Below are 26,586 nucleotides of genomic sequence, written 5' to 3' on the forward strand. Positions count from 1 at the left end.
CCTGATTATAGGCAGCCGTTCCCTTCCAAACATGCTACTTATGAGAGGGAGGAGAGTGAGCTCATAGTGGTAAACTCTCTATCCTGTGAAGCGATGTTCCTGATGGTTCTGACCACTGAGGAAGTGGAGGTGAGTGGATTAAATAATGGCATTCCTCCTCTTTTCATTGAAGAAGTTGTGGTACATGGGTTAGCTATTGATCCTCCCCTCTCTTTGTTGGGTAAGTAGGAATCCGGTATGTTAACAATCCCTCTCTCTGATGGGGGGATTGTTGCTCGATGTTTTTGTGTGACCCTCACTTCAGTTCCCAGTGGGTTTGGTGCAGCAGCTTAAAACTGACGAAGGGTAAAAGCATGGACAATGAGAGAAGCAGAAACACCGAGATCTAAATGTTGTGTTTGTTTGTCAGAAATGTTGAAATTGTTGGATTTTTCCTCAGGGAGGAAAGTCAGTGAATTTATTTTGGAGAATCCTGTAATAAATGAGCTCTATTCTGTCTCTAAGACAGGGTGGATCTGAACTGGGCGCAGAAGTTCAACAAGACTTGGAATTTGGCCTGAAAATATCTGACTCAAACCAAAAAAAAATCAATTGGAAGGAAAACTGAAAAGCAATCAATGAAGCGATTGGGTATTTCATTTATCGTTAGAGGAAAATGAATTTATTCTTTTTATTGTAGTTTTAAATGTAACCAAGTGATTCTCATTGACATGAATTAACCGTATCCATCAGTGCAAGGGAAATGTTCACAAAACTGGGTTTACCGCTGGATTTGTCAACTGTTCTGTTGATGATCTTCAAGGGGATGGCTTCATGTCCCACCACACAGGAGTAAGAAGCGCCGCTGGACCATTCCTCTGCTGCAATGGATAACAGGCTGTACATGAAGAAGGAGTTATTGCCGTTCTCCGCCACCACCTCGGTGTTCTTGTAGTTGCCGGGATTCACCGGCTTGTCGTTGACGGTCCACTTGACGAAGATCTCTCGGGGGGAGAAACGTCTCACTAAGCAGCTGAGAGAGACGAAACTCTGAGCGGAGACGTCTTCTGCCGAGGGCAGGAGGACAGAGACGACCGGTTCCCGCGGATTTGGATCTGCAGAAAATGTACAATAAATGTCAATAAACTGGAGAATTCTGGAGACAATGAAACCGCTGGTTAGATATTAGGAAAATGTGCTTCGCTTTTGATTTTAAATGTTTCCATTTTTGACTTCCAGCTTGGAGGAGAGGTGAACACAATTGTTTTCTCAAATAATTCAGGGGGGCGGATTGGAAAGTTTCAGAAATTTTACAGCACAGAATCAGGCCATTCGGCCCAACTGATCCACTTTTCTTATTGGTTTCCTAGTTTTGATGCACCACATCAGACTCCCCCCTTCTTCTTCGATATAAACCTAGTAACATCGCCTTCAGTTCACTTTTCATTCATCAACACATCAAACTCCCCATAAAAATATCGATCGCCCATAGTCGTTTCGTTGTAGTTTTTTTTCCATTCAGGGGAGACCATTAATGCACTGAATATTAAATATTGACTTGTACACTTCCACTGGAGATAGCCACAGTGATGCATTTACATAGAAACATAGAATAGTACAGCACAGTACATGCCCTTTGGCCCTCAATGCTGTGCCGAACGATGTCCAATCCTAAGATCAAGCTATCCCACTCCCTATCATTCTGGTGTGCTCCATGTGCCTATCCAATAATCACTTGAAACTTCCTAAAGTGTCCGACTCCACTATCGCAGCAGGCAGTGTATTCTACACCCCACCACTCCCTGAGTGAATAATGTATCTTGGACATCCCTCCTATATCTCCCACCATGAACTTTAAATTTATGCCCCCTAGTAACAGCTGCATCCACCTGAGGAAATATTCTCTGCACGTCCACTCTATCTATCCGCCCCCCCCCCCCCCATCATCTTATACATCTCTTTTAAGTCGCCTTTGATCCTCCTCTGTTCTAAAGAGAAAAGCCCCAGCTCCCTCAACCTTTCCTCATGAGACCCACCCTCCAAACCAGGCAGCATCCTGGTAAATGTCCTCTGCACTCTCTCCAATGCTTCCACATCCTTCTTATAGTGAGGTGACCAGAACTGCACTCAATATTCCAAATGTGATCCGATATAGTTGCAGCATAACCCCACAGCCTTCAACTCAAACTCCCTATAAATAACCGGTAAAACACTATAGGTCTTCTTCACGGTTCTATCCACTTGAGTGGTAACCTTTAGAGATCTGTGGATATGAACCCCAAGATCTTCCGGTTCCTCCACATTCCTCAGAACCCTACCTACATTTTGACCCTACATTTATTGCTTCAGTCTCTCAGCTCACCTGTTTCCTTGTGGATAGATGTTCTTAAAGGAGTCGGCAGATCCTGATGGCTCACCACGCACTCAAACACAGCCGCACTCAGCCAGGCTTGTGTGGAGATGTTTAATTTGCTGATCACGCTGTCAGGATCCGCTCCGGGCTTTTCGGCAATCTCTGATTTCAAATACTTCCTGTCTCGGATCCAGGACACGTTAACTCCATCAGGAGCATGAGAAATGATGCAGGTTAAGGTCACGGTCGCCTCCAGTAAGACCTGTTCTATTGGTGGTGGCTGTATCTTCACTGTAGATTCATGGCATTCGAGAGGATCTGTGAATGAAAAATGAAAATCAACCCTAGTTCCCCTTCAGAAGCAGGACAGCAGTCTTCAGACTGAAGGAGACCAAGTTGCCTTCGAGGTATCAATCTCCAACTATCGCCTTTCAATTTCTATAGGCGATGGCAAACCAGCTTGTTCTATGAAATTATTCCCTTTATTAAAGTATTGTAGCTGCTGTATCATTCTCATGAATCAGCATTACAACTGATACCACCCTGAACTCAGGAACAAAGTACTGGCCGTTGGTTTATAAGGTTAAGATGCATTTTGCAATATTTTACCCCTGTGCTGTGACCTGTGAAACAGTCCGATACCCAGTGTCTCTCCAAGTCTTACTGGCTGTCTCAAGAAAAAAAAAGGTCACGTCAAGGCCACCTCATTCACTTCAAGACAGAAGGGAACATTATTTGAAAAGGAGACAGTAGCATGGTGTGTTGTCGATGGAGTTGTAACCTAGGGCGACACTCTGGGGAAATAGATTCGAATCTCACCACTGCAGATGGTGAAATGGGAATTTAATAAAAATCTGTGATTAAAAGTCAAATGATCACCATGAAGCCTTTGTTGTAAAAGCCCACCTGGTTCACGAATGTTCTTTAGAAAAGTAAACCTGCTGTCTTTATCTGGCCTGGCATGCATGTGACTCCAGATTCACAGCAACGTGGTTGACACTTAAGTGCCCTCAGGGATGGAATATAAATGCACATCTCAGGAAGCAATAACAAAAATTGCTGTTGTGATGAAATTCTGAGTAGCACTGTCTGAATGCAGCAAACTACATGACAATAACTTAGAAATTGTTCGATGCTTTGTACTAACTTTAATAGATCCCTAATTCCAATTAACACCAGAATTGTATATTTTATGCACGATTTGAGTCTCTTACCCCGAGATACGCTGATGTTCTGACTCTGAGTGAATTCTTGATGAATGACCTGGCAGGTATAGACCGCTTTGCTGAACCATTCCCCAGCGGAGACTGTCAGCCGACTGCTGGCCGAGAAGTTCCCGTTCACTTCACAGGGGGGAGAGGTGACAATTCCTGAATCCACGGGTTCCCCATTCTTCAGCCACTTCACCGTCAGTGACCCTGGCTGGAAATCGATGATTGAACAGACGATGGTTGCAAATTTGCTGCTTGAGATTTCTTCACTGGAACTCACGGTGAGGATAATGGTTGGATGGAAAACTTTAGGACCTTCAGAAAAAAAGCACATTCGTCATTTCCAGAAGATGTGGATCAATTAAACTTTTGTCTACATTAGCAACTCATTTGCAGTCAATAGACACTAGCCGGAACAATCCAGGGGTCTGGATTATGCACATCTATTTAACTGAGTTATAACCAAGGCCCTACATGCTAACCACAGTGTTTCTGTTTTACACAAGCTCCACAACACTTACATGGTATTTTAACGCTCTTGACAGAGCTGCTGTGTTGAACCTCACAGTCAATTCTGGGGCATTCTCCCGCTGAGTCGCTGATGGTTAACTGGCTGCTCAGGGTGTAGGTTCCCTTCGTGTTTCTCACTGAAGGGTACGTCTTAAACCCAGTGGTGAACGGCTGCCCATTTTTCTTCCATGTCACTTTGGAGACATCTGGAAGGTAATCCATCGCCAAACAGCCGTAAGTGATGGAGCCGTCGGAGTTCTGTTGCTGACAGGAGGAGACCAGGCCGTAGAGAGTGGGCGGAGACGCTGTCGCTGGGAAAGGATAGCCGATTGAACAAGTTAGACTCTTATTTGCGTTTATTAAGTCATCAAACATGTTGTTACAAATATGTTTCTGTATTAGATATAGTTCTTGGTGTTGAAGGGATGAAGGGATATGGGTAGTAGGGGTGATCAGGATATTGATGAGCTCTGACCAAAGTGAATGGCGAAGTCGGCTCAATGGGCCGAATGGTCTTCTCCGGCTTCTATTTTCTATGTTTCTATCTCGAACATTGATTAAAATTATGGACTTTCCTAACACTTCCGGATTAAAACTTTCTTCCGCCTTTGAAATTATGTTACTTTTATCATTTGGGAATTGTCATCTCTGTAGAAACTCATATCCCTGTCTCCACTTCTATGAAATTAGGAAGGAAAAAAAACACATTCTGTTATTCTCACAATGACATGTCATTCACTGGATTAACAGTGAACTGCAAAGATTTTCTCCATTATTGCAGCAACCATTTATTTCTCAAACAACACTTTGTGATGAAGAAGTATTCTCTTCGTTCATATCATCCACTTACCTGATGAGGGAGCTCCAACAGCTTTTGATTCCAAATAAACCTGTTGGACTTTAACCAGGTGCAGTGAGATCCTTACTGTGCCCACACCAAACTCACCCCGGCATCTCCACACTAGTGCCCTTTCCCCGGCCTCTCTGCCCTTCCCCCAGCTCTCTGCTGTTTCCCCCGGCTCTCTGCCCTCCCCCCACCCCGGCTCTCTGCCCTTTCCCTCGCCTCCTGTTCTCCCCTGACTCTTTGTCATTGTCCCTGGCCCCGAGCCCCCAGCGACTCCCTTCAGTTCTCTGCACTCCCAGGGCAGCTCCCACATTTAAACACCAAACTGCCGCTTGAGATCTTTCTTCTCTCTCGTTGCAGACCTTCCCCACACAGATTTTGTGAGTGTGGGTGAGAGAATGTGAGTGTGTGAGGGTGAGTGATTAAATGAGTGAGAGTGGATGAGTGACGGTGTATGCGTGACGGAAGGTGGGTAAGAGAGTTTAAGTGAGCGAACTTCTTTGAGTGACGATGAGCGATTGAGGGTGAGTAAGTGTGGGTGAGGGTAAGAGAGCGTGAGTAAATGACAGTGAGTGAGAGAGGGTAGGTGAGTGAAGGTGGTTGGATGAGTGTAGGTAAGCAAGATTGAAAGAATGAGGGAGAGTGAGTGAGGATGTGTGAAGGTTAGTGGAGGTGGGTGAGTGAAAGTGAGTGAGATTGAGTGAATGAGGGTGAGGGAGTGAATGTAACTGAGTAAGTGAGGGGTGAGTGTGAGTGAGTCAGGGTGTGTTATTGAGGGTGGTGTGTGAGAGTGTGTGAGGGAGAATGAATGTGGATGGGTGGGAGAATGAGGGTGAGTGAGTGGAGGTGTTTGATGAGGATGAGTGATTGAGGATTTGTGAGTTAGCGTGCGTGAAGTTGAGTGATGACGAGTATGTGAGGGTGTGTGAGTGAATGTGTTTGCGTGAGTTTGAATGGGTGACCTGGCGGAAGTGAGAGAGACACACAGAGAGAGGGTCATTGAGCTTGAGTTTGTGCGGGTGAGTCTGGGTGATTGAGGGTGGGTAGATGAGTGAGTGTGAGTGAGAGTGAGTGAGACTGGATGAGTGAGGGTAGGTAAGTGGGGTGAGTGAGTGATTGTGAGAGAATGGGGTGAGTGAGTGAGGGTGAGTGAGAGTGAGTGAGACTGGATGAGTGAGGTGGGTAAGTGGGGTGAGTGAGTGAGAGTGAGTGAGACTGGATGAGGGAGGGTGGGTAAGTGGGGTGAGTGAGTGAGCGTTAGTGAATGGAGTGAGCGAGTGAGGGTGTTTGAGACTGGGCGAGTGAGGGTGGATTAGTGGGATGAGTGAATGAAGGTGAGTATGAATGTTGGTGACTGACTGAGGGTCTAAGTCAGTGAGTGAGGATTAGTGAGTGAGGTTGAGTGAGTGATGGTGTATCAGTGTGGGTGGCTGAGTGATGGTGAGTTAATGAAGGTGCGTGAGGGTGAGTGCGTGAGGGTGAGTACGTGTGAGAGAGTGAATGTGGGTGCGTGAGTGAGGGTGTGAGGATGAGTGAGTCAGGGTGTGTGTTTGAGTGAATGAGCGAGGTTGAATAAGGGTGTCTGAGTGCTTGTGGGTGTGAGTGAGAATGGATGAGAGTGAGTGAGCAAATATGAGTGAGTGATTGTGAGTGAGTGAGTGTGTGAGGGTGAGTGACTCAGGGTTAATCAGGATCAGTAAGTTTCTGTGGGTGAGTGCATGAGGTTGAGTGCTTGAGGTTGAGTGCGTGAGGTTGAGTGCGTGAGGTTGAGTGCGTGAGGGCGAGTGCGTGAGGGCGAGCGCTTGAGGGCGAGTGAGTAAGGGTCAATGAGGATGAGTGAGTGGGGATGAGTGAGTGGGGGTGAGTGAGTGGGGTTGAGTGTGTAAGGGCGAGGGAGTGAGGGCGAGGGAGTGAGGGCGAGGGCGTGAGGGCGAGGGAGTGAGCGTGAATGAGAATGTGTGAGTGAGGGTGAGTGATTGTGGTTGTGAGTGAAGGTGAGTGAGTGAGGGTGAGTGAGTGAGAGTGTGTCAGCGAGAGAAGGCAGGTAAGATAAGGTGAGTGAGTGAAGTTATTTGAGTGAGGATGAGAGATTGAGGGTGAGTGAATGAGGGTGAGTGAGTGAGAGTGTGTCAGTGAGGGAAGGTGGGTAAGATAAGGTGAGTGAGTGAAGTTATTTGAGTGAGGATGAGAGATTGAGGGTGACTGAGTCAGTGTGGGTGAGGGTGAGAGAGTCAGTGAGCCACCTCCTCCTCTCCCTCTCCATCGATCTTTTCCCGATTCTCTCCATTGATCAGCTTTCAGTAACAGGGCTGTGTAAAGTCAGGAATCAGTGTAGATCACCGGGCAGCTGCTTTAACGTCGGGGCCTTTCTTTCAGAAACACGGATCAGTGAACAAATAGACAGACTGAGGGAGCTGGAAGGGAAGCTTCCAGCAAAACTAGGGTCACACAGGAATCAAACACCAAGTTTACACCAGTATTGGGGAGCCAGGCGGACTTAGTCTCAGCCAGATCCCTTCTTATTGATTGTGTCTTTGTGTCCGGTGTAACACATGGAAATCCCTACTTCTGACCTCATGTTGGATGAAATGTGTCATTGATGAAGCAATAGAAGATTGTTGGACCCAGAACAGTCCCCTGCCGAACTCTTGAAGTGATATCTCAACTTAGATGTTTGACCTCCAACAACCATTACCATCTTGCTGTATAAGTTAGAGTGTGTGCCTCGGTCTATGTTTGTGAGAGAGTGTTTGTGAGAGAGCTAGTGTGTGAGAGCAAGAATGTAAAGGCGCGAAATAGTGCGTGCAAAAGGGATAGAAATATATGTGTGTGTGAGAGAGACAGAGAAAGAGAGATAGATGTGTGTGCAAGAGGAATTGAGAGAGAGTGTGTGTGAATAAATGTGAGACCACTTGAGTGTGTGTGACAGAGTGTGGGAGAGAGAGTGCGTGTGCGAGAGCGTGAGACTATGCTTGTGTGTGTGTGTGTGTGTGTGTGTGTGTGTATGTGTGTGTCTGTGTGTTAGAGAGAATGTGTGTGGAGGTGTGTGCGTGAGTGTTTTTGTGTATGAGATGTGAGAGACTGATTGAGAGAGCGGGAGTATGTCTGTATTTGTATTTGAGACAGAGTATGTAGACCGTGAGAGAAAGAGAATGTGTGTGAAATATCGTTTGAGAGAGAAAGTAACTGTGCGTATGTATGTGTGAGAGAATATGAGCGTCTGTATGTTTGTATTTATGTGTGTGAGAGTGTGTGATGTGTGTAAGTCTCTATCTGGCTGATTCAGTCTGGAAAAGCACCCTCACTCCACACATACTCACCCACTCACACAGTAAGTGGGAGTGACAAGCGAGCACAATGCGGACTGTGGGGCAAGTGTTGGAAAAACATTTAAATCTTTCACAAGTCAGTCACAATTGAATAATTTTCTCTTTCCTCGATGAGAGAAACTTGTAAAACCTCACGCAATCTGACACAATCCAGGGCAAAGCCATCCACAAGTTTACCCACCTCCTCATTCACCCTATTCATTCTCTCCATCACTAACAAGCAGTGCCAGCACTGTGTGTATTACATACAACATGCACTACAGCAACTCACCAAGGCTCCATAGATTACATTGTCCAAACCCGCTGCCTTTACATCCTAACAGGACAAGGGCAGCAGACACACCTGAAACACTATAACCCGTAAATTACCCCCCAAAACACACACCATCCTGACCTGAAACAATATCTCGGTTCATTCCTGGTCGCAGGGTCAAAATCCTGGAGCTTCCTGCCCAACAGCACGGCGAATGTCTGCAGCAGATGGACTGCTGTTATTCAAGGATGTTTCATGTCAACACTTTCTCAAGGAACAATTAGGGAAGATTAAAAATTCTGGCCGAGCAAATGACTCTAAAATGTCTTTAGAAGATTCAAAACAAGATGTAAATGAATTTGACCCTTCAATTGTCATACTAAACAGTTCAGGGGCTGCTGTAGTACGGAGCACGACATAGTAAATCTCACTTTGCGTTTGTTATTCGAACATTCCCAAGGCGGGTACATCACTGCTTAAAAATCACCCAATTCTCCCTCTACGGTCTGAAGTTTCTGCTTCTCTGATGGACACCATATGCTTTCGGGATCTAATTTCTGAGACGCCGAGCCAGTCATAATTCTCACAGATACAAGTGTATTGAAGAAATAAATCAAATTTCAGTCCCCGAAATACAGCAGAAGGGGCCAGAAGGTTTATAACCAGTCAGACAGATTCCTGCCCCCATCACGGTGACCACGCGCTCAGAAACAGAACAGACACAAACGGTGCAACAGCCGAGTTCCCGGCAGAAAGATCTGTTCAATCTGTAAACTTCATTCAAACTTTTGGATTCTCATTGATCAATAGTCAACTTACAACAACAAAAAAAAACCTATTTTAAATTAAACTGATAGTCATTTGAAAAAAAACAAATTCCCTTGACTTTTAATTATTTATCTCTATCTGTATCACCTCTCATAAAGATGTAATTTCGCTGAAAATGAGCAATCAAAAATATCTGTTTCAGGACAGTTCAATGTCTTTAACAGAGATGCCATAACATCATAAGAATTAAACAAGCATGGAAACATTAACATTGAAAATCATTACACGATACGAACTAATTTCTTCATTAAATGTAGTCAACACATGAATAAAGGCAAAATACTTTATCGAGCTGAGCAGAGCTGAGTAAAGAAATGTTTTGTTTCTGAATTCATTTTTGATACAATTAAGTATTCTCTAAAACGGATTGTATTTTGTACACCAGTGCAATATTCAAGGTTTTTTGTTTTGAATTAATTAGCACCAATATTATATTTTGTTTTTATTAATTGGTGGTTTGTTCTCCTGTTACTGATTTGTGCTCCGTAATAAAATCAGTTTTCAATCATTCAAAACTTGCCTTTGACTCGAACACTGTGAAGTAATTAGATTTCAATTAAATCTTAAACAATAAACTTCAAATTACTGAATGGAAATATTCAAACATCTGTAATTAATTTGCTAAAATCGAATCACGTTGTAATGTTTTTCATTTCCACTTTTACTGCCAATGCCTACAAACGTGTTAAAATGCATGCTTCTGTATTTGTATTTGCTGTAACGGCCTGGCAGTTTGAGATCGATGAATCTGCTTCTTAGATTGAATAATTTGGATCATCCATATAATTTACTGACTGAAAATATTGATTAATTTAAGAAGATCTGAATTAAACAGTGAAAAATTCAATGAGGACAATTGATTCAAATCCTCTGCAACATTGAAGCATGATGCACAAAATAAGTCGAGACTTTTTCTTCAGTATAATAATTAATAAGAATTAAACATAATATTCCAATAGAATTGATTCTTCTATCCTGTCATGTATTCATCTTTATTCAACATTTATTCTGTTTTCAGCAGTAATGGGGCCATGATGCTATGATTAAGCGTAGAACAAATATTACTATTATAATATTATTATAATATTTGTATATAAATTAATCTTTTTGAATTTCATGTACTAACTTGTCAATCTCTATCCAGTTTCTATTGACACTTACAACAATTCAAACACCATTAATTGAACCACTGTTTAGTGTTAACGAATTCCAACTGTCAGAAAACTGTGTTCACTCTGTCAAGATTGTTCAAAATGTGGGATTCTAAGTGGTCAATTGTCAAATTACAACAAAGAATTACTAACTTATTTTAAATTAAACTGATATTAATTTCAAAATCCCCTTCGACTTTTAACTACCTGTACCTCTCTGTCTTAAACTAGAAAATTGGGCATAAAATATATCCTTTTTTTCTGAAAATAAGCACATCAAATGTAACAGATTCAGGGTAGTGTAATGTCCCTAACAGAGATATCGTGAAGCAGTAAGAATTATAATTCATATTTTATTATAATCTGCAACTATTAGTTAACATGAATAAAATGCCCTGGCATGCATTTATTTTATTTTTTTGATACTTGTTTGTTTTATCCTGAAAATAATTTTTTAAACGTTTTTTTTTCGTTCATTTAGCTGGAAAAAAGTGTAACCGCTCAGTATCACGGTACTCAAAAAATACAGAAGCAATTGAGAAACACCAAACCATTTCAAAAATTTTGAGATTACATTAGTAAGTAACTGCATTGTCATCCAACTACAAATGAATTGGAAGGAATGCTGTGCCTCCACAGAAAGAATGTAATAATCGGACCCAAAATGCCAAATAGCCACGTCTTCTTCTCTAAAATTCGTATTTACGTGAAAACGAACTTCATTGGGACATAACAATTAATGCAAAGTATCTTGATGAACTAAGCAATGCTGTGGAAACAGTTTGTTATCATTGAAACAGTTTCCTGAATTACCACAAAATATTTCCAGCCTAAAAACATTTAAGGTCATGTCAGTTGTGTGCGAAGTACAGTACAACTATTTGGAGGGATTAATGAATAATGATATTAATATAAAACAATCTGTGGTGAACATGGAATTATATTACCGATTTAAAAATATTTAATTTATATTAATTTTACGATTAAAATTGTTAATGAGAAGTCTGTATATGCAGCAACGACTTGGTGTCCGAATGAACGTTGTATGTCACGATTTATTTTAGTTTGTAAACGGCAGTTAAAATTTAATTAAAAAATGCTGTAATATGTTTATTTTTTTCCAAAACCTGCCTTTTTCTCCTACAAGGATTTTCACACTCATCGATTCTTTGCAGTTAACCAGACAACATGTAACTTCAGTGCCACCGAGTTTAAACAATGCAGAAACAATGCCGAAACACCAAACCATTTCGCACATTTTAAACATTCATTGTGACCGAACCACAGAACCTCCTCAACAGAAACACACCAAAACAAATCAATGAGGGAATGAATCCGTTGAATGTAGCCATTCAATGAAATCAAAAATATCATCGCAAGAAAATCAAAATATCCAATCCGGCAAACCAACTCGTCACCAAATATATGAATGACTAAACTAAACAGAAATCTAGAATAAGAGTAACAGCATTTCGAGGAGGTGAAATATGTGCAACAAATTAACATTGAAACTTTACCACATTCTATTCATATTGGGTCATATTTCAAAAAGATTTCAAACATATTTATACATTTGCCTGCAGCCATCAGGTAAAACATTGCACGTACCCCAAATTGGGAATGCAGTGGCAAACTGTGTTTTGGACGAATGGCGTAAACGGTGGTTTGATTTAACCAGCAATTATCAGTTACGATTAAAAAAAGAAAAAACAAATACAATAAACCCTGCCTGATTTCTCTGTGTAGGCACACGTGAAATAGTTTAAAACCCGCAGACTCTGGATTCAATCACAAAGTGTTTAACAGCTCAGTATGACGGAGTGTGAACAATGCAGAATCGCCAAACCATTTCACAAATTTCACTTCTTCAATGTCACCAAGACAGACAATCTCCTCACCAGAAAAATACATCACTGAGGGACTGAACCCCGGTTCATGCAGAAACAGCTCAATTCTACAAACAGTTTCAACAGAATCAAATTTCACATTGGCGGAAAATCTCAGTTAAAAATCCAGCCAATCCGCCCATCACCAAAGTAATTAATAATTAAACTGAGCACAGCAATAACATAACAAAACCAGCATTGTGATTCAGCCGAACATGTTCATGACATTAATGCAGAAACTTTAACACATCTTGCTCAGACTGGGTTCGATTTTTAACACTTGTGGAGTAGATGGTGCAACTCGCAGCCACTAGATGTCACTGAGATTAAACATTGCAGAAACGCCGAACTGTTTAACAAAAGGAAGGCATTTAATGTAACCCAGACACACACACTGTCCTCAGCAGATAAACACCAAATCACAACAAGAGACTGAATTCACCTCTTATCAATTAACAGTAGAATTCTGTAACCCCAATTTAAGCAAGAGCACCTGAAACATTGTAAAGATTTTTCAGCACAGAATCCACCAAACCACATTTCAGTGAACAAGTGAATTAATAAAATCGAGGAAAATATAAAACAAAAACTCAAATAAAACACTGACTAAATAAATGCATGGTTCTTACCTGCAGCCACCGTCACCATGGTCCCTTGTCCCCAGTAGCCCATAGCGTCACAGTGTCACATTCTCTAGGCTGGGTCATACAATAACCATCCCTGCACAAAATAGACAGAAATCCATCAGTATTTAAACAAAATCACAAGCCAGAGAGAAAGTAAATCACTGCATTTTTCGTGACATTATTGCTACCCAGGTGGATGCCGTTCGCTCAACAGAAATAACCTTAATGTTTTATATTTCACAGAGGATCACATGATCACACTAACTGATAATCAAATAGTTATCATAAATTTTCCGTCTTAATTCTCGCTATTTGTATGGTGCTGGGATATAGATCATTCAGCACTGTAAATAATGCCTGATTGTAAAACAGAGCACTGCCCCAGACTCAGTCAATTAGCGCTGAGGGGTTTTTGTATTGACAGTAACTGTTGTGTCACCCAGTTATCACAGTGAGACACAGAATGTCAAATACTGTGCCCATCTGCTAACTGGAAAATACAGAGATTTAATTTCACTGCTCCGTGAAAAATCTGATTCTGCCTCATCCAAGAGCGAATGAGTGAGTTATTTCAGCTTGACCTGGTCATTATATTTAGAAAGGGTATCGGATTGCTTTTAAACTCTCCGTGTAGATTTAGCATGTCGGTCAATATCGATTTTATGGAAAGAGTTTTATACCTAATCACAAACTAATATTACGTCCACACATTATTTCTTTGAAGCCTCGTTTACTTTGGAAATGCTGCTGTGGTACTGATTGCTAATTTGAACAATATCTTTCCCTGAGGTTTTTGTATGAGGATGTCGCTGTGCTCAGCACTGTGACCCCCGTAGCATCACAGTGACACACACCCGCACAAAAACTGCACTCACTCTCTGTTCAGTACTGCCGCTCAATATTTACTTCAAATAGACCCGTATTCCTGATGTAATTTACAATTTATGCAGCTGTTTACAAAACACAATCTAGAAACACCTCCACCAAGTATCAGAAATAGTAAAACGAGCATTATATCCAGCTGAAACAGTAAATATAAACAGAGTGAAAATCTCGGCTCATTATGTCTGTGTGTTTTACTGATTTAATGTTTAATTTTCACTAAGTTAGGTTTGTCAGAAGTAGTTTGTGTTTTGATTCTGATCACTGTCGTTACTATTATATTTAAAACAGATACTGACCTTCAGGTTATGATGGAAGTTGCTGAATTCCCTCTTGAGCTGTTCTTGTTCGGGTCCATCCCTGGTTCCTCTCGCTGTGGTCTTTTGCACAGTAATAGATAGCGGTGTCTTCGATCTTCAGCCTCGTCATCTCCAAAGAGAAGATGTTGTTTGAAGTCTCTTTGGACGCAGTAAATCGATCCTTAATTGCTGGGATGTAGTTGTTGCTGGATGAACTAAAGTACCACAGCAGCCACTCCAGCCCCTGTCCGGGAACCTGTCGGACCCAGTACATATAAGTGCTGCCAATACTGAATCCGCTGGTTTTACAGGTCAGTCTCAGGGAGCCTCCGGGATGCCCGGTCTCTGCCTCTGGCTGAGTCAATACATTCTCCGACTGGACACCTGTAAAAATAAATTAAAAAAAAAAACGAGGATGAATCTTAGTGAAATGATTGCTGACTCTGGAACATTCCAGAGAGAGAGACTAACACTGAGACAGTAACAGTGAGAGACTTGAACAATAATAAAAAAAAAATACTCACCGGATAAGAAAGTCAGCCACAAACTGAGAGAAATGGCCGACCTCATCTTTCTGGTGATTTGGGGGAAATGGTTGTGTCAGGAACTCAGTGAACAAACCAGCTCCCGGACTGTTGGATTCCGGTCCCAGTGAGCGGTATTTAAATACCCAGCAGAAGGGGGCGGCTTTCCAGGCGCCGCCTGTTGATTCCCTGCTGGAGGCGGCGCCTGGATCCACGTCCCACCTTCCACACCCCCAACAGAATGGACTCGGAGATTTACAATAGATTCATATTAAAATGGGCATTTTACCTGTGTTGAGTTATTAGTTTGGCTGAATCTGTTCATTGTATTGTCCCCATTATTTCTGATGGTGATATTACAGTTCATCATCTCTTTATTTTTAAAAAAACTAATTCCATTGTAAATGTGGTGCTTTTATTACCAAGCCCCTAACAAGAAGACACATCTAAAAATGATGAAGTAACATTTTTGGAACATAAATAAACTGTCAGTCTATTTTGCAACAATTCCGGGTCTCTGTCACTTTACAATAATAAAGCATAATTTATCAGAAAAAAAGTTATCGATTTCTGTAACTAAATGCGGGGGATGAAGAAAGTGATTCGATTTGCAGCGTGGATGGCTATCACTGTACAATTTGGGTTTGGAGATGAGAAGAAAATCTCACACGACACAATGTTTCTCCTTATATTTGTCAAACTTCCCCAATGTCGAAGGCAGTTCTTTGAAAATAATAGGACTCCCGCCCTCCTCATAATTAAACAGTGAGTTGACAGAGAAACATAAAATTAAATTGATTTTTGACGGAGAAGTTAATGAATCGGAACGGACACTGAGATCATTAAAGTTCTCCTTCAGCATCCAGATCATTACAGCTCACTCTATTGGCCACCGGCTGTCTAACATTCACTGGTATTGGGAACAAAAGATATCAGGACTTTGCGGCACATCGCACAGTATCACAAGAATAAATGTTTTATCTTCCATTGAATCAGGTTATGAACTGATCATTTCTCCACTCATGGGCAGCTATGAGAGGAACTCTTCAATAACAGAAATCAGATTATTCTGTACAATAGAACACGGTGCAAACCTGGCACAAGATCAGTCAGGTGCAAAACTTTCAGAATATTACAGGAATCCCCGGTGTTCATGCCAGTTTTATGATGTTGTTTTAATACTATTTCATGCCATTGCATCGATTTCACTTCACTGGGGAATTGGTCCCATCAACATCTTTCTCTCACATTTCATGAAGTGGTTAATAAACATTAATTATTGGAATGAAATTTACTTGGAAACTATACAAATAAAAAAAAACATTGGGTCACTTTATTGTTTTGCGATACTATTTACTCAGATAACGAACAGGACATTGAATGAAAATATTTGATTAGAATGATTACGATTGAAAATGTGCCTTTCTTGAGGGAATGAAACATTTATTGTTTAAATGGCTGAATCCCATTTTGTCCCTTCAGCTTCACGCTAATCTGTCCCACACAGTATTTGGCAGCAATCCAGGCTGCTGTCAAATGCTCAAAGTTATTGACAGGAAACATCTGGGGCTGTTTGTGCAGTAGATCAAAGATCTGTTTCCTCTGTACTGACCGTTTGGCTGCAAGCCAAATTAAAACCCTTCACGTTGTCAATGCGGACTATTTATATACAAATCTACCCAGCAACAGTATTGGAGGCACTTTAGTTTTTAAACGTTGTGAATTTAGATGATGTTTCCCATCTCTAAAGAAAGGAAAGTCACCCAGCTTCTTTGGCACCCCGTTAGCAACAAAGATTTTTTTTTCCCCCAAGGCATCAGGATATTGTGATAGATGGATGGATATGAAGAATTACAGGCAAACTGAGAGATGTCTCAGACAGATGATGCATGAACATGTATGTTTGCATTTTATTTCCCTTATTTTTCCTTGGAATGTTTGAGTTGGTAGAAAGACCAGCAGTTTTTCCTGTCCCAGATTCCATTGGACTGATTCCTTCTCTAGGCCACTTCTGAGAAAACATTCAGTCTTGGGCTAATGAATGGCAAGTAACATTAATGCCACACAAGTGGCAGGCAATAACCATCTCCAATAAGGGAGATTCCAACGATTTCCCCTTGACATTAAGTAGCATTATTATCGCAGAATCTCTCACTACCAACATCCTGGGCATTAGAATTCATGAAAATCTGAACTGGAACAGGCATTTAAATCATGTGGCTGCAAGAGCAGGTCAGATGCCAGGAGTTCTGCTGTGAACAGCTGACTTCCTGAATTCCCAAACTCTATTCGTCATCTACAAGGCAAAAGTGGGGAGTATGAACAAAGAACAAAGGACAATACCGCACATGAACCGGCCTCTGTTGCAACATAAACGATTGAATATTTTCTACTTGTCCGACTTGTGCCACTCAAAAATCTCAATACCATTCTGGAAAAAGTAGCTGTCTCGAAGAACACCCCACTCACCAGCTTTCCAAAGCCTGTCACCACGTTCTCAAAGGAAATTAGGATATAACAACAAAAGTTGACTTCACCAGTGACGCCAAAATCTTATGAATTAAGGAGGCTAGGAAAAAAAAAACAGAGGGCATGGGTGAAGGGTGAAAGAAGAGAAGTTTAAAGGGAATATTGGGGGTGGGGGGGTTTCTTCACGCAGAGAGTGTTGGGAGTGTGGAATGAGCTGCCGGATAAAGTGGTAAATGCGGGGTCACATTTAACATTTGAGAAAAACTTGGACGGGTTCATGGATGAGAGGGCCGTGGAGGGATATGGTCCAAGTGCAGGTCGGTGGGACTAGGCAAAAAAATGGTTCGGCACAGACAAGAAGGGCCAAAAGGCCTGATTCTGAGCTGAAATTTTCTATGTTTGTTTTTCTAATTTTAAACGTATTATATTTCGCCTATACTCAACTCGCCTCTGACTCTGTCTGTGTTACACTGGGCTCTGCCTGGATCACATTTCTATCTGAGGTGCTATCTAAGTTTTATTTCCCTGCACTCGGCTCAATTTCAGGTATTCATATATGATGTAGCGGCCCTGTTAATATTATAATTTCTAAGTTATGACCACAATTATCTGTGTCTCTTCTAATCTGACAAGAGGCTGTATCTTAATTTGGATTAGTAAATTTGCTGATGACACCAAAGTTGGAGGTGTGGTAGATTGTGAGGAAGGGTGTCATAGTCTGCAGGGAGACTTAGATAGGTTGCAGAGCTGGGCCGAGAGGTGGCGGATGGAATTTAATGCGGAGAAGTGTGAGGTAATTCACTTTGGTAGGAGCAACAGATGTGTCGAGTATAGGGCTAACGGGAGGACTTTGAATAGTGTGGATGAACAGAGGGATCTAGGTGTGTGTGTACATAGATCCCTGAAAGTTGGGAATCAAGTAGATAAGGTTGTCAAGAAGGCGTACGGTGTCTTGGCGTTTATTAGTAGGGGGATTGAATTTAGGAGTCGCAGTGTAATGTTGCAACTGTACACTACTCTAGTGCGGCCGCACTTGGAGTACTGTGTGCAGTTCTGGTCCCCGCATTACAAGAAGGATGTGGAGGCGTTGGAGAGGGTGCAGAGGAGGTTTACTAGGATGTTGCCTGGTATGGTGGGGAGGTCCTATGAGGAGAGACTGAGGGATCTAGGGTTGTTTTCGTTGGAAAGAAGGCGGCTAAGAGGGGATCTTATTGAAACATATAAGATGATTAGAGGTTTAGATAGGGTGGATAGTGATAGCCTTTTTCCTCGGATGGAGAAAGCTAGCACGAGGGGGCATGGCTTTAAATTAAGGGGGGGTAGCTACAGGACGGATGTCAGGGGTAGGTTCTTTACCCAGCGGGTGGTGAGGGATTGGAATGCCCTGCCTGCTGCAGTTGTAAATGCGTCTAGTTTGGGGGCGTTTAAGAGATCTCTGGATAGGTTTATGGACGAAAAGGGATTGGTATAGGCTAGTGGGTCATTGTTTTTGTAACTGGTCGGCGCAACATCGTGGGCCGAAGGGCCTGTTCTGCGCTGTAATGTTCTATGTTCTATGTTCTATGTTCTAATTCTTGCTGCCTCACAACATTTGCCGCCGTATACTAAAGTGGAAATACAGCCTTCATGCGTTACACATGGTTCTGCCACAGTTACTATGCTAATAGTTCATTAGTCATGTCTAAGTCATGTCTAAGTTATGTCTAAGTTAACCCTGCACAAACAATGTGTTTGATTATTTAAGACTACGCCATATCTCAATTTTATTGCACTTCTCTTTGCTGCATTGTCGGAATCTCAGTGTGTATCAGTCTCGGTCCTGTATCAACAATTATTACGAATAAAGTAGGCTCTGCCTTAGTTTATATCAGTCAGTGTTCCGTATCAGTCGCTATCACGAACACTCTGGACTCTGTCTCAGATTAAACATGCCTCAATCTTGTACCAGTCATTATGACTCATGCACTTGGCTCCATCTCAGCTCATATAAATCTCGTTCCAGTATCATTAATTAGTCGGCAATGTCTCAGTTCACGACACAAGCACCTATATCAGTAAAACTGCAGAATACACTGTTTCAGTTTTCTTTTCCTTGACAATGTCATTTTTTTCAAAATGTTTCTTTCATGGGATGTGGGTGTCATTGGAATCTGGCATTTGACCGCCCCCACATGGCACTCGGCACTCACTCATTTCTATTTTGTTGGATCAGGCCCCTATTTATATTAAAATACAGTCTGACTCTGTTAATACTCTGCTAGATCAGAACTCAGTTTACATTGCACCAGACATTCTCTCTGGATATGTAATGTTTGATACTGACCCTGTATATATTTCAGTAGAATGTGTCAGTATTATTCGTGCACTTAAGTAAACCTCTATTTGAATTATGTCTGTGTTAATACACCGTTCTTCGAGAAGAAGAGATAATAAGTCGGGATAAAATTATTGCTATCAGGCAGGATCCAGAAACGGGCAGTATTAGGTCGACAGTATTTGGTTGGTGCAGTCTTGGAGGGCCGAAGGGCCTTTTCTTGTGCTGTAATTGTCTTTGGTTTTTGTTCTTTGTTGACGGTGTATTCTACACAGGAATTGGTATCCATTTTGAATGCAGTCAGCAGAAGCAGATTTCAGATATCGCTTCTTCTTTTCCAAAGCCCAAAATCTCATCGAGTTTGCAGTTGCAGAAGGATGCAGAAAATTGTGTTCTTCCAGCCAGTTTTATCATTACTGGCCTTGACCAGTGCAATAAAAACTGAGACAATGTCTCATGCAATATATACATGGACACGGTCAATTTCAGAAACAAGAATGCATCTAGTTTGATACAAACCGAGAAATATCTAAATTAATATAAGCAGAGACAACGTCTCGCTTTACATAAAGAGCAAAATTACGTACAACATAAACAGGGACAGCGTCTAACTTAGTGTAAACAGATAAAAGATTAAGTTTAATATGAGTAGAGACAGGCAATATAAAATTCTACATGCAATACAAAATGAGTTAGGCTCCAGTGAAACATAAAGAAATACATAGCCTCATAATATAAGTTGACACAGGGTACATTTACTGTAATATAAAAAGCAAACTCAATCCCCATGAAATTTGCAGAGATGGCGATTGCATCATCATAAACTTGCAGGACAGGAGTAACATGGGCTTAGCTGCAGAATGCAAAATTCTGTCTGCATTGCCAAATTAAATACTCCCAAGTCAGGAATAGCATGAATCAGTACAAAGTGAATCTCACTCTACACTATTCAAATCCAACATTCCCGGAACAGTATCGTGTATAGAAACAGAGTGAACCTCCTTGTACAAAGTCAGCTCAAACAAAATGAAGGCAGAAAGAGAATGGACTCTATTCGACGTAAACCTTCTCCTGTACTTTTTCTTTAGAGATTCGGGATGCAGATGCTAGGTACAGAGGAAAAATCGGCTACACACTTCAATAAAACACATCCAGGTCGGGTACAACAGAGATTAGATACGGATTAAATTTTGATATTGACAAAGTCACATCAAACATTCAGAAGGCAGCTGCAGTGAGTTGAGATGTAGAGAAAATGTTCCTCCACACTGTCCAGTCAAACACTCCAAGGACAGGGATAACACCGGCTAAAACTAGGGAAAGGTCCCTTGGTGCTGCCACATCGAATTTTTATCATTAGCTACACCCGAGGTTAGATGCAAAAGAAAATGTAGCAAGCATTTCAAGATCATGGAATGTTCAAGAGATCTTTTAGAGTACATCTCACTGACGGATTCAAATTAATTTAATTGTACATTTTAGAAGCTTGTAACTCTGGCTGAGAGAATACTTTGGGCAGATATTGACTTTATCTGTGGAGTGAAGACGATGAACCATCGTGGAGAAACACGACACAGAACTAGACAGGAGAAAGACAGAGAAAGAGATGAAACACAAGAGATGTTCTGTGTTTTCTGTGTCATTTTATTTCGGGATCAGAGGGATTATTTCCTAACTTCGAACATAGATATCATCATGATGTTTTTCCTCACATAACTGATGAATAAATAATGTTGAAAAACAATCATTGCTGGAATCCGTTGATTGATTTGCATGGTTGTCTCTATTTCTGTGCTGTGTTGGTGGGGAAATATTTGTTGTGTTTTTGCCAGTCAACAATCTAATTTGAAATTTCTATTTTTGTATTTATTTACATAAATACCTCACTGTTTACAATGAAATGTTCATGACAGCAAAAACAGATAAACCGTCACTTATTGATCAGTTTCAACTCAAAATAGCGATTTATTTTAAGAATTTTAACAGTTGGTTCGAAATGAATAGAATCTTTTGAACATTCATAACACCAGTTGTATTTAATTAAAAGAAAATGATACATTTCATTTCAGAATTAGTTCTGAAAGTTCTGATGTCGCAAGTAATGAAGCATCTGTGAACACAGATATTCTTCTGAATGTTAATCTGATTGAGGTTTTAATCTGTTTAAACTAGACAAGTTCAATTGAAAAAAAAGAGACCTGATGTCTCAATATTCCTGTCACAAATAGTGATTACACTCACACGACAGAAGAATAAAAAATCCAATATGGTTATCACTAAGAGATACAATTAATTTTGCTGCCTCACAGGGAAACGCGTTCGATTCCAACCCTGGGTGAATGTGAATGGTTTTCACATTCGACCCATATCCATGTGAATTCCCTCCGAGTGTTCCAGTTTCCTTACACAGTGCAAGGATATGCAGGTTAGATGGATTGGCTTTGATAAATTGCCCCTTAGCGTCCAATGATGTGCAACGTAGAATCACGGAATCCCTACAGTGCAGAAGGAGGCCATTCTATTCATCAAGTCTGCACCAGCTATCCATCAGAGCATCCTTCACAAGGTGGATTGTCTATGTTAAATTTCCTATTAGTGTCCAGCGATGTGTAGGTTCGGGGGGTTAGCCTGTGAATATGTATCGTTGTCGGGATAGGGTGAAGGCTGGGCCCAGGTAGGGTGCTCTGCTCGAGAGCTGCTGCAGACTTTTTGGACAGGATGGCCTCCATTCGAACTGTAGGGATTCTATGAGTTCATGCTGCTTTGATCAGGCAGAAGAATGAATATATCCGCAATAATCTCAGAACTTCCAAAAAATTACAACTTTCATTTTGGTGGAACTTGCATTTATAGAACATTTTACCCGACCTCATGCCGACTCAACGTTCTTACAGCTCACTTTGCTGAATTTAGTCACTGCTATAATGTTCGAAATACAGTAAGTAATGGACGCTTAACTTGCTCTAACAAACCGAGATATGATAAATGACCATCACTTTGCGATTTTATTTGAAAAATGAGGATTTGTGTCGGATATTGGGCATAACAGCTTTGCTCTTTGTAGTTATATCATGAGATTTTGCATCCTGGCATCGATCTTGAATGTGAATCTGCTTCTCTCTCTGCTGATGCCCATTGAGCTGCTAAGTAGCGTTTTTATTGTTTAGATTTCTGGAACCTGCAGCACTTTGCGCTGCTTTCATTGATCCTCTGGATGTGAGCAACAAAGCCAACATTAATTATCCCTGCTGAAAAGGCGGTTGTGAACCACCTTGGTGAAACTTGCCCTCGGGATGATTTTATTGTTTGACTGTCGATAAAAGCTTTGATACAACTGGGTGGCTTGCTCGGAAATTTCAGTGGTGGTGAAGGGTTATTTTCCTCATAGTGGAACTGGAGTCTATCTGGGACTGACAGAGTAAAGATAGGAATCTTCGGTTCTCGTGTTATTTCCAAAGAACGGTGTTGTTTGAAGTATAAAAGTAAATTACTGTGTATTCTGGAATTGAAACCAACAGAAAACAAAATGCTGGAAAATCTCAGCAGGTCTGGTAATATCTGTAAGGAGAGAAAAGAGCTGGCGTTTCCAGTCCAGATGACCTTTTCACAAAGCGTTGATGAAGGGTCATTGGACTCGAAAAGTCAGCTCTTCTCTCTCCTTACAGACGCTGTCAGACTTGCTGAGATTTTCCAGCGTTTTCTCTTGACTTTTTTTACGTGTCTTTGGGCGGAGTGAATTGATTCTGAATCCCTGGGACGAATGAATTGTAGGTTGATCCAAGACTGTTGTAAGGAAGAAGACACTATAAACATTGCCCAGGGATCTGTGGGACCCAGGCCAAGCTTTTCTTGAAAGCTTGGGATGAAACTTGTAGCGTTCTCTTGTTCAAAATAAATTGAAGAACATAATAAATGTATGTCACGTTGCACTGTAAATGGACACTAAAGGGTAACTGAGCATGGCCATTCCAACCACCCTGTACATTTTTGGAATGTAGAGGGAAAGCGGTAAACCTGGAGGAAACCCACGCACACACGGGGTGATTTTTCAAACACCATACAGTTACACAAGGCCGAAATGGAACCTGTGTCCGTAACAGTGTGAGGTTGCAGTGCTAACCACTGTGTAAATAATTCTTACTAACTTTGAAAATGATATGAGTAACATATTCAGTATTTACTTGCACATTCCATGTCTCAGTCAATACCTAAGTGTAATGATTTGTCCGGGGCGCCCTTGAATGTGATGTACAGCTGACCATTCCGCTGCCAGTGCAATGCATCTTTCAAATGACTCACTGAACTTCTCTCCTATCTTTCCCTGCCTCAGACTGCACCTAAATCAGATAAATTTTATTCTCTCCCTCAGTCTCCATTAACTCACTTACACGGGTACCCAGGAAACGGATCTGGCTACTCGTTGAAAAAAAAAGTTTATTTTTTTGGTTACGACATCTTTTGACTAAAAAGATGAAGCACAAAAGTCTCATCAGTGGAAAATTCAGTGTCGGAAACAAAGCAGTTCATTCGCTTAAACCCCTCTCCTCGATTTCTCTCACACAGCACCGAACACACTTAAACTTCCTATTTTAAAACACCTCGGCGGGAAAGAAATGTTGCTTTAATTTTTCCTCTTTTCTCTCAGTGATAATCGTCAGTCCATTTTCCCTTCAATTAATCTGTTTAAACCCCCTAATATGATAATTTTCTTGATTCCTTAAAATGGGAATGGAAGTGAATGTAATGCTGAGACCGGCAGCAATCTGTGTGGTTGTTCTTGATGTTTTCAGAGTGAGTTCACCCTCACAGGCAGGAAGACTGTTCACCGTGATAACATCAAACTGGCCCCGGTTGTTTCATTCTCAGGTAACACAACTTCCTGTTTCTCTGCTGCCGGTTCCAAACCGCACATCTCACTTCTGAGCAGAAAATAAATCGAGAGACCACAATCTGGTGAGAACATCTGTCAGTGCGGCTTATATCCGCCCACAGAGTCAGGGCAGAGTCACACAGATCACATTACGGTATCATTTACAAATGATTCTATTGCGATCTGTTCAGAGGTTCCATTCCCGGACATTATCGGAATGGTCAGTGGATCAGTCACTGAACTCCCCCGGACTCCGTGAAGGGAGGGAATGATAGCTGTTATCTTTCCTTGTTTGATCATTTTCTGTCCATCTGTTATTTATTTTTGTTCCTCAGCTTTTATCTGTCAGCACCCTGTTCTTCTTTCTCCCAAATCTCCCGTTGTCTCTCTCCATTTCCTTGTTAATCATTTCAACACTTTAATTCGAGTTCAAGATCGTGAAGTTGTGAGTGGGGTAATTAAAGAGAGTATATTTCTACTCGAAGGGCGGTCGGTAACCAATGGGAAAAGATTTATTTTATTGAACAGGGCGACAGAATTTTAATTGTTCACCTTGACATAGCAGTTGTCATGAAATGGAATAAAGAGCTTGAAAGGCTGATGGAATCAGATTTCACAGTAACTTTGGAAAATTAATGAGATATATCCTTCATAGAGTTAAAATTTGAAGGATTTTTCGAGAATAGGTCCATTTTAATGGCCTAGTATCATTGTCCAAGCATCGATTCTGTACCCCTCCCCCCACCACCCCCGCACCACCCCCCCCCCCCCCCCCCGCACCCCCGGCCTTCATTGAGCCTGAATGAAATGCAACATTCACACAGCTTTGATCTTGTGCTACTCTTATCTTGTGACAGCACTTGTGTTTGTGTGTGTGCGTGGGGGAGGAGTGCTGGGGGGTGGGGAGGGTGGGGGCGGGGAGGTGGACTATTCCGAAATTCAATTATTCAATTCTACATACAAGCCCCCCTCTTTGAACAAATTAGCATTGGATCGAACTTGTTTAGGAAAAGCACAACAATCCTTAACATTTATTGCACTGTTCTTTTTGCCTCCGATGATGTTTTTATATTTAGTTTTTTCAGTCTTCACGTGTCCTAATTTTGGCTGTAACTGCAGGACTATTTGTAAGAATGAGAGGGACCAGATTATTCACAATTATTCACCATTATTGCCTCAGATAACAGGAAAATATGGAGTCTCCCATGACTGACTGCCCCCCTCCCCACCTTGGGAATAACAGCTCTTAGTCAGGTGGAGTCAGTCACTCCTGCGGTTGCCATAGGGTTTCCAATCCTTGTTTGCCACACAAATCCCTGCGTCACTCGTCATGACAACGACACCTGGGCGAAGGCCCAAGAAATAATTGCTTTTTTATATCAGGTCCCAGTCTGGCTCCGGGCCCAGCTGTCTCTGTTAGTGCTACACTGAAGCCAGTCATTCAAATTATAATGTTCTAATTCCCTGTGACTATTTTTTGGAAAGCGTTGCCCAATCAGTTGTGAATTAGAACCTGAATCTGATTTCCTTCATTGGACACCTGTCGATTATTATTGAACAAATTACTTTTTTCCAGAATTATCAATCGCACAAGAAATGTTTATTTAAATATGATATCATGCTCTGTCTCTCTAGAGATCCCATACATTGCTTTGCATGACTCTCTTGGTCAGTTTATGTCATAACTGTGCAAGAATATCTGTCTATATTAGATTCGATTCTGTCTCTGTTGTTACTGCAGAATTTTTAATCATTTACAGGATGTGGGGAGCACTGACACCTGTTCCCCTTCTCTAATTGCCCCTGACAAAGTTGTGATGAGCTGCTATCTTGAATCGCTGCAGTCCATGTTCACCAGGCAACATCACTGTTTATATCACATAAGGTCTGGCCACCCTTATGATACACCTGATCCTGATTCATCGTATTACCGAGATTGTATAATCCATACACAGTAGAAAATATTTGGGATAGTTACCATGGAATTGATGAAGATAACGGTTAAATAAAAATATTGAACCTTCTCAGGAGAGCAGCAGATGTTTCAATCCTTAGCATTAATAGGAATAAGAAGTCTGAGAATTAGAGGTACAATTATGTCCTGTCGGCTATATATCCAGGGTCATTTTCACCATCATTTTCACAAATCAGCACACAATTGAGTCCTATATCAGGAACTTCAGTGAGACATTGAGAAGTTCAATTTTCATAATCTCCTCGTCATTCAAGATGCGATTTATTCATTTTCCAACAGATCC

General features: G+C 41.4%; 1 gene segment (V, D, J or C); it reads right to left on the bottom strand.

Annotated features, from left to right (window-relative positions):
• Positions 1 to 215: 215 nt before the first annotated feature.
• Positions 216 to 14,721, bottom strand: LOC145362567 (Ig heavy chain C region-like). The segment is given in 6 exon segments: positions 216 to 1,094; positions 2,342 to 2,650; positions 4,065 to 4,364; positions 12,974 to 13,018; positions 14,236 to 14,535; positions 14,676 to 14,721. Coding segments are annotated over 6 exon segments (1,392 nt in total).
• Positions 14,722 to 26,586: the final 11,865 nt, after the last annotated feature.

This window comes from Carcharhinus amblyrhynchos, unplaced genomic scaffold (genome assembly GCF_965287045.1).
Source record: "Carcharhinus amblyrhynchos unplaced genomic scaffold, sCarAmb.v2.hapA scaffold_38, whole genome shotgun sequence".
NCBI classification, from domain to species: Eukaryota; Metazoa; Chordata; class Chondrichthyes; order Carcharhiniformes; family Carcharhinidae; genus Carcharhinus; species Carcharhinus amblyrhynchos.